Source organism: Mixophyes fleayi, chromosome 4, assembly GCF_038048845.1.
Source record: "Mixophyes fleayi isolate aMixFle1 chromosome 4, aMixFle1.hap1, whole genome shotgun sequence".
NCBI classification, from domain to species: Eukaryota; Metazoa; Chordata; class Amphibia; order Anura; family Limnodynastidae; genus Mixophyes; species Mixophyes fleayi.
This window is the reverse complement of record NC_134405.1, coordinates 105,091,019-105,110,913: the sequence shown is the minus strand read 5'-3', so window position 1 is coordinate 105,110,913 and position 19,895 is coordinate 105,091,019. Positions and strand designations below refer to the sequence as shown.

The window sequence follows — 19,895 nt, the reverse complement described above, 5'->3', positions numbered from 1 at the left end:
GATGTCACTCAGCTTCGGTATAAAGGTTGGTGCTTGGCTCAGAATAGTCAGTAATCAGCTGCCTACAGTGTTTACTGCCTGCTAGATTTACCATGGTCTAAGACAAACAATGTTTTATATCTATACAAAAAGTATTTATGATAAAGCAAGTTAAGTTCTTAAAAATTTAAGAAAATAATAATAAAATTAATATTGTTCACACGTTTGGCACATATATGAAAATCTATTTTAATTCTGTCATCTTAAAATAATGTATTCTATTAAAATTCAGTTGTGTTAAAAATTAAGATATTTTCCCTGTCACTAGTTTTTCATATAAATTAAATCTTTTTATTACAGTGACTTAAATAACATTAATTGCTGCAATTGTTTTTTTTTAATGATAATGCTGATTGGAATGAAGGCCACATTAAGTCATTAGTAGGCCTAGGACATAGATCATATTAGCAGCACTCGTGTCAATTCATTCCCATTAACGCAACTCTAGGAGGTATTGCAATTTTATTCGAAAAGCAGAGTGTAACAAGTTTGCCCAAGAGAGCACATGTCACAAGAGTGTTTTTATTTTAAAATTTTCTCTGTAAAAAACTATACTGTCAGTTTTTCTTGTGAAATTTAGAATTTAGAGGCAGGTTATAATTTAGAGGCAAGAGAAGAGCTATTGGGATTTGGGCAGCACGGTGGCTTAGTGGTTAGCACTTCTGCCTCACAGCACTGGGGTCATGAGTTTGATTCCTCACCAGGGCCTTATCTGTGTGGAGTTTGTATGTTCTCCCCCTGTACAGCGCTACGGAGTTGGTGCTATATAAATAGATGATGATAATAATCTTAGGGGTGGAGTTACCAAACCTTCTAAAAAAGAGAAAGTGAAGGTGTTGTCCATAGCAACCAATCAGATTGTAGCCATTATTTTCTAGAATGTACTAGATAAATGACAGCTGAAATCTGATTGGTTGCTGTGGGCAGCAAATTCATTTTTCATTTTTTGGTTTTATAAATCTACCCATAGAGTTTGGGTATGGTTTGCAGTCAGTGTTGGATTAGGACCTGACAGTTACTATTTAGGCATAGCTTAGGGCCATAGTTAATATTAATTCACCTTTACACTTCATGTCAGAGACCCAAAGAGTCATATTTGTAATTTATATTAACTTCCTATCATTTGGGCAGGGTCATCTTTACCTTCTTTTTAATTTCACTGTATTTAATTGGTTATGTCAGGATCCCTTTAATATCAGCACTTTATAGATAAAGGATAATAATAATAATTGTGTGAGCAAGAGAGCTGCTGTTCAGCTCACGTTTTGCATTTACTTCAGGTGCTATGGTTTTCTTCCACAGTTCAAAAACATACTGGTAGGTTAATTGGCTTCTGACAGAAATGGATCTTATAATTATAATAATCAGTAGACCAGCATTTCTTACCTGATTTATCTTTTCCCTTTCCCTTGCCCTAAGTACAACACATTGACTGCTGCAAATCACACTTGTTGTTGTCCATGATACGAGCAGCGGCTCGTCCCCTACATCGGCGTCCCGGCTGTTGCCATGACAGCCTGCTTTCATTGTCCCGACTGTCTCCATGACGATGGTCGGGACGCTTTCTAAAACAGCGCCGCATCTCGCAACACTGACAGCCGGGCGCGCGCGCAGGTTGGGGAACAGCCTGCGTGCTAATTAATATTGTATTCATTTATTAGGCAGTGCCTAGGGATAGTTATAGGGCAGGGCTCTGATTGGCTACCTTCTGTATTTAAGGCAGGGGGGGCTTAGCCTCCCTGCCGGTCATAGCGTTTTCACACAGACACAGACAGACAGCATATATGCTCCTCACACACACACAGTATATATGGCCCTCACACAAACAGACAGCATATATGCTCCTCACACACACACAGTATATATGGCCCTCACACAAACAGACAGTATATATGCTCCTCACACACAAACATACAGTATATTTGCCACAGACACACACAGACATTATATATGCCACACGCACACTATTAATATAACCCCCCCCCCCCACTGCACTTACTTTTCTCCATCCGCGCCGCGCGCTCTGCACTTCTAATTCTTCCGACATGGGACGGTACCAATCACATGGTGCACGTCCCATGTGACAAAAGACTTCTCAGTGATAGGCTGAATGCTCGGCCTATCACTGAGCTGGAGGGGGGCCCAGCTTGAAACACACTTTTTCTGACTGGCCCGGGGGACACATGCTTCCCCGCCCCCCAGGCCAGCCCGCCCCTGTCCATAGGCATATATAGTTTAGCACTGGTGCTGCATAAAAGTACAAATAATGTCAGATATGTGACCGTGATCTTTAAATGAGCAAAAAGTGAAGCTCAGTGGGAACCCTGGAGGCGTGCTCCTCTTTCACAGGGTAATGGCCTTTTCAGAGTGCTAAATGGATTGGGTTTATATGCTTGTTTCAAGCAGGAATTGCAATGAGAAACTTAGTTTATAATCTAAGACTAAAATTAGATATTGAAATACCAGAAATATATATGGATCACATTTTTTCACCGAATTTCATGTCTGTTATTAACCTGATGGTCAAGCGAGCAGTTACAGTATTCTCAGATACTGCAAATTTACTGACGGAGGTGGGGTGTGCAGTAGCGCATGCTTGTAAGATTGCAGACACAATGATATTCTTGGTATTACACATCTGTATACAGCATTTATTACTAAGCACTCCTACAGCAATCGAATAACTGCTGCTTATTAGTCCTTAGGATGTAGATTTGTTTTATGTTACATAGCTTGCTCATATCAGTAATTATTTTCCTTCTTTCTTTACAGATAAGCTACAAGTATTTAATCATCGCTCTTGGAATCAAATTACAGTTTGAAAAGGTAGATCATTAATGCCATTTCTATGTAAGTCTGATGGAGAGAATGAGCTGAGTGAAGATGCATTTTATTATATCTGATAGGTATTGTTGGACAATATATGAAAGGTGATACTCACCACTGATGCCAGATCTCAGTGAATGTATTTTATATTATGTTTATACTTGCTTGTATGGGGAAAGTAGAGAAAAAAATTAAAGAGGAAGCTAATGTGATGGAAGTAAGGTGAAATAAAGGATTAAGATGAATTGGTAATCAGAAGAAAAGGGAAAAAGAAACTTTCACACCTCCACTCGTCATTTCAAATCACACACCTTTTATTACTGTGTTGTATATTTAGATTTGCTAGAGAATGATCTCTAAACAAGACTAAAGTGGTCCAGGTACACAATAAAATGCTGTTCCACCACATCCCTGTCCTCCCCTGTTGTCCATCTCTGCTTCCATAATGGCTACTCCAGTCACATGGTACTGAGATCACATGATGAGGGGGAAGGCATGTGGGAGCAAGTAGAGGAGAATGTTGGCATAAGGGAAGATTGGGGGTACAAGCAACTAAGGAGGGGACATGTGGGTAACAAGCAGGTGAGAAGTGAGCATGTGGGGCATAAACAGGTGATGTATGTGCTTATAGGGCTCAAGCAGGTGAAGGGGCATGTGGGGCACATTGAAGTGAGGAAGGAACATGTGGTTCACAAGAAGATGAGGAAAAGAACATATGGTGTCTATACTGGTGAGGAGAGTCATGTGGGGACATGCTAGTTAGGAGAGGGCATGTGGGACCAGTGAGGAGGGGTTACATGTGGGACACAGACCAGTGAGGAGGGGTTACATATGGGACACAGACCATTGAGGAGGGGTTATATGAGGGACAGAGGCCAATGAGAAGGGAGTCATGTGGGACCCCGGCCAGTGAGCAGGGGTTACATGTGGGACACAGACCAGTGAGCAGGGGTTACATGTGGGACACAGACCAGTGAGGAGGGGTTACATGAGGGACACAGACCAGTGAACAGGGGTTACATGTGGGACACAGACCAATGAGGAGGGGGGCATGTGGGGCACAGACCAGTGAGGAGGGGTTACATGTGGGACACAGGCCAGTGAGGAGGGGACCATGTGGGACACAGGTCAGTGAGGAGGGGTTACATGTGGGACACAGGCCAGTGAGGAGGGGACCATGTGGGACACAGGCCAGTGAGCAGGGATTACATGTGGGACACAGACCAGTGAGCAGGGGTTACATGTGGGACACAGACCAGTGAGGAGGGGTTACATGAGGGACACAGACCAGTGAACAGGGGTTACATGTGGGACACAGACCAATGAGGAGGGGGGCATGTGGGGCACAGACCAGTGAGGAGGGGTTACATGTGGGACACAGGCCAGTGAGGAGGGGACCATGTGGGACACAGGTCAGTGAGGAGGGGGGCATGTGGGACACAGGTCAGTGAGGAGGGGTTACATGTGGGACACAGGCCAGTGAGAAGGGGACCATGTGGGACACAGGCCAGTGAGGAGGGGTTACATGTGGGACACAGACCAGTGAGGAGGGGTTACATGTGGGACACAGACCAGTGAGGAGGGGGGCATGTGGGGCACAGACCAGTGAGGAGGGGTTACATGTGGGACACAGGCCAGTGAGGACTGGTTACATGTAGGGCACAGACCAGTGAGGAGGGGGGCATGTGAGACTGTTATTTAGGGGTTGAGCTGGAGGCCTTGTGGGTCATGATGGAGAGCTTTGTGTGCAGGAAATAAAGTTCTTGCATTATTTGTTTAGGACTCCAGCGTCATCTGTAAAATATAGTTCTGAGGATGCTGGTAAGAAGGTGCAGGAGAACTATCATGCTGGGCACTATTATACTGATCAGCAGTATGAAAACATCTGAATGCATTAATCCAACTTAAATTTCACAATCATCAGACATATGTAATTGGTTAAGTATATAACTGTCCTAAATGCTGCAGCAAGATTGATCTTTCTCTCTCGTTCCTTTACATCTACCGCACCACTCTGCAAATATCTATACTGGCTCCTCATTCCAAATTTCAATTGCTCAACCTCACCTACAAAGCCCTCAACAACAGCACATCTTCGTTCATCACAAACCTCTACTCAAAATATTTTCCTCACCTCGGGCCTGATTCATTGTTGATCTTATCTTGTGCAAAAGTTAAGATGCTTATTTTTAAGAAGAAACGGGGAGATAAGAGTGAAGTTAAGATGGATTTTCATCTGAACTTAAGAAATTCTTCACTTATGTAGTGGATTTTGCTTCTTATCTCCCTTTTCTGAGCATGCACAGAGTGGATTTGCTTAAGATAAGCAAAAAACGGCAGATAAGATCACTAATGAATCAGGCCCCTCGTCTCTCACCTTCAGCTGTGTCCCTACACACTATCACACCCTTTGTTTTGTCTACCTTGAGTGTCCCTGTTTTATGCATGCTCTATTTTCCCCACTGCCCAGTACTGTGGAGCGTTACAAATAAATAATAATAATAATAATAATAATAATAATAATAATGTATGTCCATATATAATTTGAAGCATGTAAACTCCACTTCATACCTCTGCAGCTGTTACTGTAGTGTTTCTCCCAGCATGCTTTGCCTGTAGCATGGTCAGCTAAGTAATGCTAGGTACACACTAGAGAAAATTTCTCCCGATGTGATATCTTTAATGATTTTACCAACAACTGAAAGTGCTGATCAGCATGCCGATTCACGCGTACACACTTACATGATTTACCTTCAGATCTGTGCTCTTCATCTGTCATAACCATCTGCTGAAAAGATTGTGACTCTGTGCACTATATGGAGATCTGCCTACACTGCTGGTCCTGAGTGCATATACACTGCAGAATTTGCCCAACATCATTCCATCGTTTATAGAGATTTTTATTCCGGTTATAAAATCAAATAAAACTATACAATGTGCTTTGGTACAATAAAACATGATCATGGGAGTGTACACACTAATGCCTTATTGGTCCTAACAGTCATTTATCGTGTGATTGGCATTATAATCAGGTGAAAAACCTGTAGTGTGTACCTAGCTTAGCCCTGGATGTTGTCATAGTACTGTGACTGCAAGGCAGGTGTACAGTCAGACTCAATTCTTTGCTTCTAAGATAAATCTACCCCAGTATCTGTTTGGGAATAACAGAGCTAGTTCTCATGAGCAACAATAACAGAGTTAAAATATAAAAAATTCCTGCTGATTTAAAATCCGTGAGGATATTTGGGAATTGTAATCAGGATTCATCTAGTATGTTCTCAGATACCTTTATGGATCTGAATGTTATCTACCTTCGGAAAAAAAAGAGGCAGAAGAAGTACAAAATAATAGGACACCGTCAGTGTAATTAAATTCTCAGTCTGATGGCAAATAAAGATCTGGGGCCTGATTCATTAGTGATCTTATCTGCCGTTTTTTGCTTATCTTAAGCAAATCCACTCTGTGCATGCTCAGAAAAGGGAGATAAGAAGCAAAATCCACTGCGTAAGTGAAGAATTTCTTAAGTTAAGATGAAAATCCATCTTAACTTCACTCTTATCTCCCCGTTTCTTCTTAAAAATAAGCATCTTAACTTTTGCACAAGTTAAGATCACTAATGAATCAGGCCCCTGATTACAGAGTAATCAGATCTTACTTAATCATTACTTAATGTGTCCACTGGGTGGTAATATTTTCACTTTTCATTTTCCATCCAGTCCCTTTTATCTATGTCATGTTCTACAGCTGGCTTTGATTTGTGTTATAGTATTCATTTTAAGGAATATAAATAATCACATCACATGTTTTAATATGTTGTTTAAAACAATTTAACTTTGTGTTGTTTTTTTTTTTTTAGAAAATATAGTTGTAACTATATTGTATATTGTTACTCTTTAGCAATCGGTTAGTCAGCAATGTGCAGGTATCAGGATACAGCAAGTCATTACTGCTGCGTGTTAAGAGGTTTATTCTGAGTCTTCACATATGATACAACAGAAGCACTAAAATATAAAAACTAAAACATATGAAAATTAAGCCAGCTTTTATGAAAAAGTTCGCTAAGTTAAATTTGTTTTATCCAGGGTTATGTATAACACATAAATCTATGCTACTTTGGTAAAGTAAACCTGCCATTTCTCAGGGCATTTTCCTTCATGGTGGATCTTTACCCACAAACCACTATTTGAGGATATAATGTATTTAATTGCTATAAACTGGGGGCAGGAATTGTGTGCTGTTTTTTTTCCCCTCTGTGTATTAGATTTTTCCTGCAGGGTACAATAAGAAATATTCATTTTAAAGCTACACAGCACCACAATTGTAATAAACCCGGACACACATATTCGATTTGGTGGAAAACGCGATGACATTTATCACTGCATATGTGAAGTAACCTGTAAAACATTGCTATATGGATGTTCAGCCAGAACCACCTAATGGCTGGAATTACCTATGTAATGAATGCCCAAAGTGACCACTGATCCGGTTATTTTATAGTTGTGCTGGATGGCCAGATTACAGCTTATGTGGGGCATCTTTGCTGGCATCATTATGAATAGTGCACCATACATAGGGGCTGATGAATTATGCCACAAAATGGGCATTTTTTTTTTTTTATTATTATTATTATTTTTTTTAAAAGCATGCAAAAATAGCATATTCTGCCATTCGAGATGTGTCTGGCTCCCCGTCCATAATATATGCCTGGTTTACACAAAGTTATGATCATCAGTGTGTATTTACAACTGCCCTGTAGCAGGTGCAAAATATATTCCTCCTGACAGGTGTATATGTCTGTTTCTGCAGGTCTGCATGAGACGCATTTGCATGAACACGCCCTTACTGTATTTGGCCTGTATTTGAAAATTTGTGCAATTTACTCTATAGGAGAGAAAAGCAAAAAAAACGAGTTACTTTGCACCTCGGCAAAACCATGCTGCATTGGACGGGGTGTAAAAATAAAGTTATCAAGTATTTGTATGTTACATGACAAATAAAACAGTATTTTCCTTATGTGCAAAATAATAAACTAATTTGCTCCCCTTGCATTATAATATTTTAATTTTCTTCTCTTACAAAAAGGAGTAGCTGGAGGTTGGCAGTAGCATCCTTTGTGCCCACCTGGGATTGTGTTTCCTCCATAATTCTGTCTCTATGGACATTCTCTATATCTGGCCCTTTATATTAGCCTTTTAGAAGAAGAAATTCATTGATTTTTTTTTTTTTTGCTGTTGTTTTTTTTAGAATGTGATAGTAACACTGCGCTCTTTGCTGTTTCTTGAATTTGCATTGACTCCATGTTTCTGTATACCATAGGTGAAAGGACTGCCAGAAGGATTTAACTATCCTAAAATTGGTTCCAACTACTCAGTAAAAACTGTTGAAAAGACTTGGAAAGCTCTGCAAGACTTTAAAAAGGGAAATGCCATTTTCACCTTCCCTAACACACCAGTGAAATGTGCAGGCGCTCCACAGAAAATCATGTATTTATCAGATGCTTATCTCAGGAAAGTAAGTTTACTGTACAGAATCTACAGGCCCCATGCAACGCATCCCAAAGAGTGATGCTAATATCTTTTCTCTAGCAGACGATCAGTCTCATCTGACAATGATGCATGAGACTGATATGGAGGGATTTGCAAGGCCCCAGGGATGCCTGTATATGCGTTAACGCAATATTTGTCCCCAGCACATACACACTGTTACTAAGTCTACACTTGTGATCAAATTAACAGGCTATAAATACACAATCACATCCATCTAGATCTATCACATAGAACACCTAAGGAAGTATTTAATCAAAATACCTTCTTATTAAACTGTACGCTTCCTCTGTGCGCAATGGAGGCAGCAATTTTGTTGGTGAAAGCAAGAATGCAGTTTATAAATTCATTAGGGCTCTGTTTGGAATCAAACCCATGGGGTAAGCTCTTTGAGGCAGTGATGCTATCAACTGTGCCAGCGTGCTGCCCACTATGTCTGGAAAAGACACATATGTAAATATGTAAACATTGCTTCTGGGAAGCGTGGTTTGTTGAACAGAGTTGCCAGTTCACACAGTGGGGGATGAATGTTGGCAAAAAAGTTATAATATAATAATAAATAAATTAAATGTCCACATGCCATTTCTTACAACAAAGAAACTCTAATAATGATGTAAACATACAGGTAATATCTTGCATTTTCCTTCTGTGTCTTATAATATATTATTTGTTTAGAACTAAAACTCTCGCTAATGCCTGGGCGCTAAGAATTAGCCCACATGTAGCATAGAAAAGGGATATTTTTCATACAGAAATACATTTTGTGTGTAGCACAATTGAGTCCGTCTACAAAAGACACAGATGGACTCATTTACAAATAATACACGAAAGTGCAAAATCTGCATTTTAGCCAAAGCAACCAATCATCAATTAGCTTTTATTTCTATTTGCAAGTTAGAAAATGAAAGCAAGTGAATATGTTTAACAAGATAAAACGTGGTATCTTGCAATATTCTAACCACGTATATCAAACCTATACGTGGAATATCAAACCTATATGTATTGCTTTGCTTCTATGCATTGAGTGTACTCTTCCGTGTTAGTTCTTACCTGCTTTTCAGTGCTCTTAGACTTAGTAGCCATGGAAGTGGCAACTGTTACAAATTTTCTTAATATTTTGTACCCATAGACAGGAAAAAGATCTGATGCCAACTTCATGTTCAATACATCCTTGGGTGTCATATTTGGGGTGAAGAAGTACGCAGATGCCTTGTTACAGATAATCAAGGAGCGCGATATCCAGGTCAACTACAAACACAACCTAATTGAAGTGCGGGGAGACAAGCAGGAAGCGGTGTTTGAGAACCTTGATAACCCAGGAGAGACCACAGTTTACCAGGTACACCACGGCTCAGTGAGAAGCAGTTGTGTCACAGATCTTGAGAGAGGTCGAAGGTTTTTAGTCCTGTCAAAAATTATTGGTTGTGTTTTCTTCATAAATAAAAATTGTAAGGTATAGTTTACTGAATGCCGATAATGTACATAGCTGGCTGTAAAACATTTCACATTTTGTTAAATTCTGAAATCAAAATGGACTTATCTAGGAATTATTACCACTGATCAACGTGACATAGAAAAATCTTAATGATAAAAATAGACATTGCCATATGCACCCATTCCTCTTTGCAAGTTTCATCAGGTTGGATGGGGTCCATTGGTGAATAGGAATTTACAAATCATTCCATTGAGTTTGAGGTCTGGGCTTCAACTGAGCCACCAAAGTATATTTCATCTGTGTTTGTAAGACATTCCATTGTGGCTTCTGCTGTCTGCTTTGGGTCATTGTCTTGCTGGAATAGCAGAGTTGCAATAGTCCTCCTTAACAAGTGCTCTTCTTGTATGTACGCTCAGTTTTGGAGGATTGCCTCATTACAAATATACAGTTCATATTTTAACTATTTTAGATGTCAATCTTAACAATAGCTATATTTTGTTTCATGACTGCTTGAATCCTTTTATTGTACGAGCCCCCACCACGGCTTCTGGGAGACTACTGTTCTCGTACCAACAGCAATAGAGAAGATAAAATAATTGCAGCTAACACTCACACACACCCATATTATATTGTATATCACTTTAATATATTATTGTGAATGTAACAAAGTAATTATATTTTTAGAATTTGACATTCAACAAGTAAGTTTTTTTTTCAGTAAATGACATTAGTGCAAATTACCCATTCTTCTTCACACAGTATGAAATGCTTCATGTAACGCCTCCAATGGGACCTCAAGATGTGTTAGTGAATAGCGCTGTGGCGGATGCAGGTGGCTGGGTGGACGTAGACAAGGAGACTCTACAGCATAAGAAGTACCCCAATGTTTTTGGTATAGGGGACTGCACTAACCTGCCAACATCAAAAACAGCAGCTGCTATCGGTAAGAAAATATTGTGGCAGTACTTTTGATTTTTGAATTAAACCATATGTAGACAACCTGTGGTTCTTCCATGGTGCAGGGGCATTTACGGAAAAATAGAACCAAAACCCTTACAGAAACTTGTTGTTACCATCGAGCACTGAATGAAAATGGTGCTTTTATCCTTAGGTCCACTCACTGCGCAGGGGTATAGTATAGTTCTGTTCCCTTGCTCTTTATTTGGTTGAAGTATCAAGAGAAGAATGGTCAGAATTCAGTCCAGTGAAGATAGTGGATTAGATGGGAGGGAGGTAAACTAACAAAGAAGACTCACCTGTGTATGATTAAAGAAATCCTCAAGGTATGGCCTGATGGGGTTGCTTGGGTACTAGGTTGGGGATACATTGATTTAATGTGACTGAGCACTTTGCAAGACAAAAGTAATATGAAAAAAATTAAGATCAAATTTTGAACCATAATAAAGGGACTGGACGAATGATTGTTAAAAAAATAAATAAAAAAAAATCAACAAACAAGTTTAATCGGCAAATCTCTCAAGTGATTCTGCCAGTCAGTATATTTGTGTAGCTCCATATGTCATTGAAACACATGGGGGAGGAGTGTGGTGTGTTGGGGTGTAGGTAGTGGGAAAATGTAAGCATAGAAAAAATAGGAACAAAAGAATGTAAAGATGAATAGATTTAAATATTAAAATAAACATTTTTTATTTTTTTTTACAATTAGTGAAATCATATTGATAAAAACAACAATATAACATAAAAAAGTAGAAATAAAAATATATAAAATAGTAAAATAATAAATGGATAAATGAGAGAAAAGATAGTAATATTAAACAGAATGTTTACATTAAAAAAACAAAATTCTTAATATGTTATATAGAAATTAAAATTAACAAACACTATTACAATCAGAGAATGTGATTTAAAACAGAATAAGTAAATAATGAATAGAAAATTAATTAAAAAGTAAAAAATACTGTCTTAAAAAATATATATATAAGTAAGTAATACAAGTGAAAAATCTAGTAATAGAATTAACAAATTCTAACAAAAGAATTAAGAATAACAGTAATAATTAGATGAAAATGTAGTTAAGAGAATGACCAAAATACAAACTGATAATCTTTAGTTAATCATACTCAAACACGTTCTGCAAGCTTGTGGATTTTTCAGCAGGTTCTGGTATCAGAAAATACACCCTGCCTGAAAATAGTTCCTTTTATTGTTTGGTTAGCAGTCCTTTAATAATAATTACGTACAATCATTTATTTATTACCTATTTCATTATTTGATTTTAACATGGTTGAATTATTCCAGGTTAAATTGATTATTGAGATGTCTTACTATTTATTGGATGTGTCTGTTTATCATAAATATTATATATTTTTTCACAACACACCAAGGATACATTGATGTATTTAAAAGTGTAGCTGAGATGGTCTGTTCAGTAATGAAATAAAAATAGCTTAATATGAATTTTCTGTGTAAGACTCTGCATTTATTCAGCATTAGTTTGTTATAAACATTCACACAGGATTTCTGTGGATGGTTAGAACAGCTGTTCTATCATGTGCAGTGTGACCCGGACACTGCTTATCTGCAGACTGCATGTACATGTCACATGACTGATAATAAGTTTATCATAGGTACAGTATGTTTTGTCCCTGTGGATATTATAGTACATTTCCTAAACGACTATAAGATAACTAATTACATGCATGATACTAAAAGCAAAGTTGTTCTATGAGTCTGTGACTTTTTTCAACCTTGCGATCAATGTTACTATATATATATATTGTGACAAGAGAAGCCAGCATGTCTCTCATTAAGGTCACATGTGTGAATTGAGCTTGTTGTTCCAGATTAAATAAATAACATCACTGCTTGTTCCCTGTTAAGAGTATTGGTTGTAGCTTCATATAAACTTTTGCAAAGGTCATGTAAGGTGACTGGTTAGTGACCTCTCTTATACCCGAGATGTTCTTTACTAAGGGATGAATTGGACAAGTCATAATGAGCTGTGTTATTACAAATACATTTTTAGAAGATAAAAAAAACCTTGTCCTCTTACTAAAGCTGTACATGCATATAGTGGAATGCATATTGAGCCTCTTGCATATATAATTGCGACTGTAGTACAGTCTTCTGTCATATAATGTATCATGGAAGGTTAGGACTTCCTCATCATTTATACCTGAGAATTATATATAATTATGTAGGAAATTCAAAATGAGGGGGTGCTCTCTCAACCAAAGATAATATCAAAACAAAAAAATGGTGAAAGGAACCACTTAAGAGAGGTTATTGACTGAGGCACTCCAGTCCATTGAAAAATTTAAAAACAAATTTTATTGAGAATTATCTATAAAATTGAATAGACACATGTCACACCATAGATCACGTTTGGATTTATTTAGTTAACTTTATAACATGCTTTCATGTGTATTACTTAATATTAGATGTATATTTATAATGATTTAGGTCACAATAAGTAATTATAAACAATAATGAAAAAATAATAAATAAATATAAAAAAATAGAGGACACTCATTATATATAGATAAAATTCAGTTTATTAGTTTTGAATAGTTAACATAATAATATATATAAATATATATTATGTAAAATATTATACATGTATCACAATTTATAGTTTACTTTAATAATAATTGAAATCAATAAAGTTTTAAAATCTTAAAATATACAATAAGAATACATACACAAAGAATATAAAAATAAAAATAAATAATAAACATTTAATAAAGAATAAAAAATGAAAAATAAATTATAAATAATAAAAAACAAAAATTAAAAATAAATAATAAAATAATATATAACCAAACACACTAAAAAACCAACAAAATAAAAATAACAAATAAAATAACAAATAAAAAAACATCCATAAAAAATAATAAATAACAATTCAAAGAATAAAATGAAAAATAAATAATCAATAAATAAAATATAAATAAAAAAATAACGAATGGTAATCAAAGAATGACAAATTATGAGTTATAAATAATAAAATAGTTAATAAATAAAATAAAAAAATAAACAAGAAATAACAAATGAAGAATGGATATTATAATAGATAATTAATACCTACCATATTTTAATCACTTATCTGATTTACTTACCTTACATCTTGGGGATTTATCTTATATATCACTTATCTCTCTTCTTAGAGTCTTAGGGCTAGATTTACTAAGCTGCGGGTTTGAAAAAGTGGGGATGTTGCCTATAGCAACCAATCAGATTCTAGCTGTCTTTTTGTAGTAGGTACTAAATAAATGAAAGCTAGAATCTGATTGGTTGCTATAGGCAACATCCCCACTTTTTCAAACCCGAAGCTTAGTAAATCTAGCCCTTAGGGTTCAATTTTATTTTATTTTTCACTTGATTTGTTATCACAAACATAGTCCCTTTATTATTTATTTTTCTTTTTATATATATTTTATATATTTTTTATTTATTATTCTTTTCACGTGGCACTTATAATTTATCTTTATCCGCATTTTATAATATTATAATATTATCTTCTTATCCATACATACATACATTCATTTAATAAATGTGTTTTTCCTAAGGTATTTGTACATAATCCTATCAGTAATCATCTTCCCCTTGAGCCAGTTACTATTTCCCCTTTGAAGAACGGATATACATGTCCTTAGCATAATGGGATTCCTGTGATCTAATACATGATTGGCTTGAAAAGCCATCAATCAACAATTATCCAATACCATTGGACGCTTAGAGTATAAGAGAGATAGCCCTATCTCAGATGGGTAATTTCCCATGACTAAGCCGATTACGGCGAAACATACGTCGGGTCACGTGTGACGCGTGACGTCACACACCCGGAAGTGTGAAGCCGGTCAGCGGAGCTAGCCGCGATCGTGTTACACTTTGTCTAATTGTGCAACTAACTTAGATTATTGCAATGCGCTTTGTTTAGGGTCTTATACCAGGGAATAATGTCTGACAAATAGGAGGTGACAGGAAGGATTAGTCTTTCAGTTCCTCATTACCGCTAGTCAGATTATTACTACCAGTATGACTATGGGTAGAACTGACTCAATCTTTAATGCAGCAGATATGTTTTAGAGGGAAATCCTCTGTGGTTATGATAATATTAACCCCTCTCTTTCACACATTGTATGAGAGGGTGCTGTGTCAGGTTACCAATCCTGATTTTGGAACTATACATACACAAACTTAAGTTCCTTTGCATGTCTGTGTCAGACTATAATACCTGAGTGTCTTTTGATTATTACAACCCTCATAAGCGCATTTCTATAAATACTACTGTCATTTAATCCAGAGTGAACACACTTGCTGGCTATATGTGAGACATAATGTATCAATGAATATAGGGAATGAAATTAATTCTCAGTAAACTATGCTATTTTGAATCTCATTGATACCATGTCCTCAATTATGAGTATTTTTCCCAGTTAATTAAAAGTGTCACAACTTTGTGACCACCGGCTTCCCGGTAGGGTATTTTTAATTATCTTTATCACTTATCTTTATTTTTCATCACTTCTTTATTTTAATATTCGCCGACTTTGAAGATATCTGGTCTATTCAATTTTATAGATAATTCTCAATAAAATTTGTTTTTAAATTTTTCAATGGACTGGAGTGCCTCAGTCAACAACCTCTCTTAAGTGGTTCCTTTCACCATTTTTTTGTTTTGATATAATGTATCATAACATATACACTATATGGACAAAAGTATTTGGCCACACATGTTAATTATTGAATTGAGGTGTTTCAATCAGACCCGTTGCCAGAGGTGTATGAAATCAAGCCCCTAGCCATGCAGTCTCCATTTGCAAACATTTGTGATACAAAATGGGTCATTCTGAAAAGCTCAGTGACTTCAAGCGTGGTACTATGATAGGATGCCACCTTTGCAATAAGATGGTTCATGAAATTACCTGCCTGACTGCATTATACCAACTGTGAAGTTTGGTGGAGGAGGGATAATGGTATGGGACTGTTTTTTCAGGATTTGGGCCCCTTATCTCCAGTGAAGTGCAATCTTAATGTTTCAGCATACCAAGTCATTTTGGATAATGCTATGCTTCTAATTTTGTGGCAACAATTTGGGCACGGCCCTTTTCTATTCCAATATGACTGTGCCCCAGTCAGGACTACAAAGACATGGTTTGATGAGTTTGGAGTTGTAAAACTTGACTGGCCCACACAGAGCCCTGCCCTGTCCTCACGCCATCAACCACCTTTGGGATGAACTGGAATGGAGAGTGCAAGCCAGGCCTTCTCAGCCAACATGAGTGCATGACCTCATAAATGCTCTACAGAATCACTCCAACATCTTGTGGAAAGCCTTCCAAGAAGAGTGGAAGCAGTTATTGCTGCAAAAGGGGGACCAACTCTATATTAAAGTATATGTATTTGAATACAGTGTCATTACATTCCCATTACAGTCAAACATCTGAATACTATTTTCCATATAGTGTATATAAAGCAATGTTTGCAAAATAATTTGTTGGACGGGTCCAAATACATTTTGTATTTTGTTGCAGCTGCCCAATCGGCGGTACTGGACAAAACTATTTCTTTGGTGATGAAAAACCAACGTTCCTCATCCAAGGTATGTAAAATTCATGTAATTGTTAATTCTTATTGTACTGGATTTTTGGTGTGCTAACTTAGGGTGTCAGGGCTACTGTTGTCCTTGTGAACACATTTTTGAACTGTGTATGTGCAGCCATCCAGATGAGCAATTTACATCCAAATGACGTCTATATCCTTTATTATCATTATTATCGTTTATTTATAATGCGCCACAAGGTTTCCGCAGCGCCGTACACAGTGCAAACAGAAGACATTATAGGGTAAAACAGAACAGAACAAAAGCCGAGTAATCCAAGACCCCAGAAGCTCCAGACATAGCAATTACAGAAAAGCTGGAGCAGAAGAAATGGCATAAAGACAGGAGGAAGGAGGGCCCTGCTCGTAAGAGCTTACATCCTAAAGGGAGGGCAAACAGACAGCAGATACAGAGGGGATCAAGTGCAGGAGGAGCGAGTAAGGGCCGGGAAAAGGCTGGTAGGCTTTGAGGAAGAGGTGAGTTTTAAGTGCCCGTTTGAAGGAGCACAAGTTAGGGGACAGTCGGATGGAGCGTGGGAGATCATTTCAGTGGAGGGGGGCATCTCAGGAGAAATCTTGGATTCGAGAGTGGGAAGAGGTGATCAAGGTGGAGGAGAGACGGCGGACGTTGGCTGAGCGCAAGGAGCGGGAGAGAGTATGGATGGAGAGGAGGTTGGAGAGATAAGGGGCAGTAGTGTGGGAGAGGGCCTTGTAAGTGATGGTCAGGAGCTTGAAAAGAATTCTGTAGGGGAATTCTTAATGATAAGCTTTATATTCTTATCATGCATCCAGCAGCAAGATTTTATTCAGTTGTAAAGAAGTCTCGCTGAAAGCACAGCAACCACATCAAAAACAGTCTGTGTGACTTCAGAAGGGGGATTTATTGTGTTAATCTATATTTAAATAACTTGAATATATCTGAAGGTGTGTACAAGAACATATGTATTTCCCTCCTTTTCCCTAATTGTTTATGAACATGTACATTACATTTGTTTAAAGTATTATTTCTTAAAAACCAAATAGAAAGTTTTTTGTAGAATTGAGGACTGGAGATTATAAAACAAAAGAAAAAGTTTGTGAAAGGAGAGTGGTGTGTGCGTGCTTTACAATAATAGAAAGAACGGTAATTCAGAGTGATGGGGACTTACTATTTAGTTTCATTATGGCTTTTTCTTTTCCAGTTTTCATTTTTTTATTTTCTTCTGCTGTGACTTCTGGCCCACTGTCTGGTAGACAAAGACCCTGAATGCGAGGCTATGTTGCTACCTCTGAGGTTTACTTTAATTATCCTATCCAAAGGCTGGGCAACGCTTCTGTGCTTTCAGCTGGGTCTTTTCTTTGTCCGCTTCTACTAAAAGCCACTAGTTCCACACTGCCCTGCCCAAGGACTGGTCAACATGATTAAGGGGGGATACTGCTTGTCTCTCTGAAATCATGCTGTCTGGCAAAGGTTATGGTTTCAGGGCTTGGTTACTGAAAATTGTAATACACTGGGCCTTGCTAACATTGTGTAACATGTCTCTAGATGAAAGAAACTTATTTAATTTGACGTGTTTATATAAAAATGTAAGAATCATTTATTTTTTCAACATGTAGGTACAGATTGGGAGCATAACGTTGTGTCCTTGGTAATACAGCTCTTTGGAGTATAGTCTTGCAACAATAATGATGTTTCCATTTCTTACAGTACGATGGATACACCTCATGTCCACTGGTGACAGGCTACAGCAAAGTGATCCTGGCAGAGTTTGACTATAATTCTCAACCCCTGGAGACTTTTCCTATAGACCAAAGCAAAGAGAGAAGAACCATGTACCACATGAAAGCAGACATGATGCCATTCCTATACTGGAACATGCTTCTCAAGTAAGTCATTCCCTAACGTCTGACCTTTCCTCATGGCTACATTTGCCTTGTGCATTGTTTCCATGTTAGATATCCTAAGACAATACATTAGAGTATTACGTAACCAGAAGTGGCTGTACTTCCTGACTAGAAAGTAATCAAATAAGGACCTAAAAAAACAAACTCACGATAATATTGAAAGCGTTCTGAACCCTTGTAAACACATGTGAACCACACACATATGGCAGAGTAAGTGACTGGACATAAGCTGTGCTGTATCTAAAAATACAAGATTTTATTTTTTATATTTTAAATATAAGGTCAAAAACAATTCCTATCACATCAAAAACAAATGCACATAATATAAATAAGAAACACATAAAGATAAATCATCTCTAACTTATGACCAATTTCTAGGGTCAGTATTGTGCAATAATTCATATATATTAATTCCCAATAAAGTATATAAATCTTCCTTTACTATTAAGGCAAAAAGTTGAGCTATATCAGTCTGCTTAAAACAAATGTGTAGCAATCCAATTTGTTGAGGAATTCACAGAGAATGGATCTAGACCTTTGCACAGATAATATAAATCAATGCCTCTCAATTAGGGAGAAACTATCCCAATAAAAAGCAATATACTGAGAGTCACTTATAGAAGGAAGGCGTCTACCAATGAATAAAGTCTTCGGATTTGCGAGTTTAATATATATTGGGTATAATAAGAGGTAATGCAGGTCATATCACTTACAGCCTCCACCTCTTCATCTGTGTCCCACGGCTCTCTGATAATAGCTGGTCCTATTGCGAGTGGTGCGCACCATATTAGACTGTCCGGGCAGAAAGAAGGGTAGACTTCAAAGTTCCTACAAAGTCACTTCCTTCCTCCATGACAAGTAATGGAACAAAATGTTCTTTCGGATCGACAAACGAAACATCCAGTGAACTGTTCCCTGACTCGTTTTGTTCAACAGAACTTTATCAAACATCATCACCTTTCTTGATTATGTCCTATTTAAAATAAAAACAATGCTTAAGGTGTTGTAAATAACTATTATTTGTCTTCTACTTAGCCTTCTTCATTTTGCCAGGAGACACCCACACATAAGGTGCACCTTTATGTAAATGACTTACTGGGCAGTGCTCCGTCTCCCGACTACCAGCCCCCCTGTGTCAACACTCTACACTATTTACAATCACTGATGTAGAGAAGGGGTAGATGGTGGAGAGACCAAACACCTTCCAGATTGACTTACAAGTATATTTGCATATTGAGCAGGGCTGGGTAGAACTTGGTCTTTCCAACTCCACCTCTTCCTCTTGGTTTGCAGCGCTGGTCAGGGGAGACCTCTTTTTCTGTCAAAATGCAGGTCCAAACATACTTTTATTTTTTATAAATAAAACCGGGTCCGAGTTATGACAGGTCCACTCTAAAAGAGCATACTTTCTTATGTGGGGACTGTGAATAAACTAAGGGTAGTCAGGAGTCTGAGAGATAATCTAGTTACTGCATGGAAGAAGTAAACAAGTATATTTTATGTTAGCTGAGGGTGTGATATGGCGGCATGTGTAAACAGTGTTCTCTCCACACAAAGGCTTGTGCTAAAATGCTGTATAAAACATTTGCAGAAACATAAAGCAA

The 19,895-nt window shown here is 37.5% G+C and overlaps 1 protein-coding gene across 1 annotated transcript in view; it reads left to right on the top strand.

Annotated features, from left to right (window-relative positions):
• SQOR (sulfide quinone oxidoreductase) overlaps window positions 1-19,895 on the top strand; it is a 53,765-nt gene that overhangs the window by 33,219 nt on the left and 651 nt on the right. The window contains exons 4-9 of the mRNA XM_075207950.1: window positions 2,812-2,865; window positions 8,182-8,376; window positions 9,538-9,747; window positions 10,603-10,786; window positions 16,341-16,408; window positions 18,095-18,273. Coding sequence (XP_075064051.1) covers window positions 2,812-2,865; window positions 8,182-8,376; window positions 9,538-9,747; window positions 10,603-10,786; window positions 16,341-16,408; window positions 18,095-18,273 — 890 coding nt within the window. The remainder of the gene's footprint in view (window positions 1-2,811; window positions 2,866-8,181; window positions 8,377-9,537; window positions 9,748-10,602; window positions 10,787-16,340; window positions 16,409-18,094; window positions 18,274-19,895) is intronic.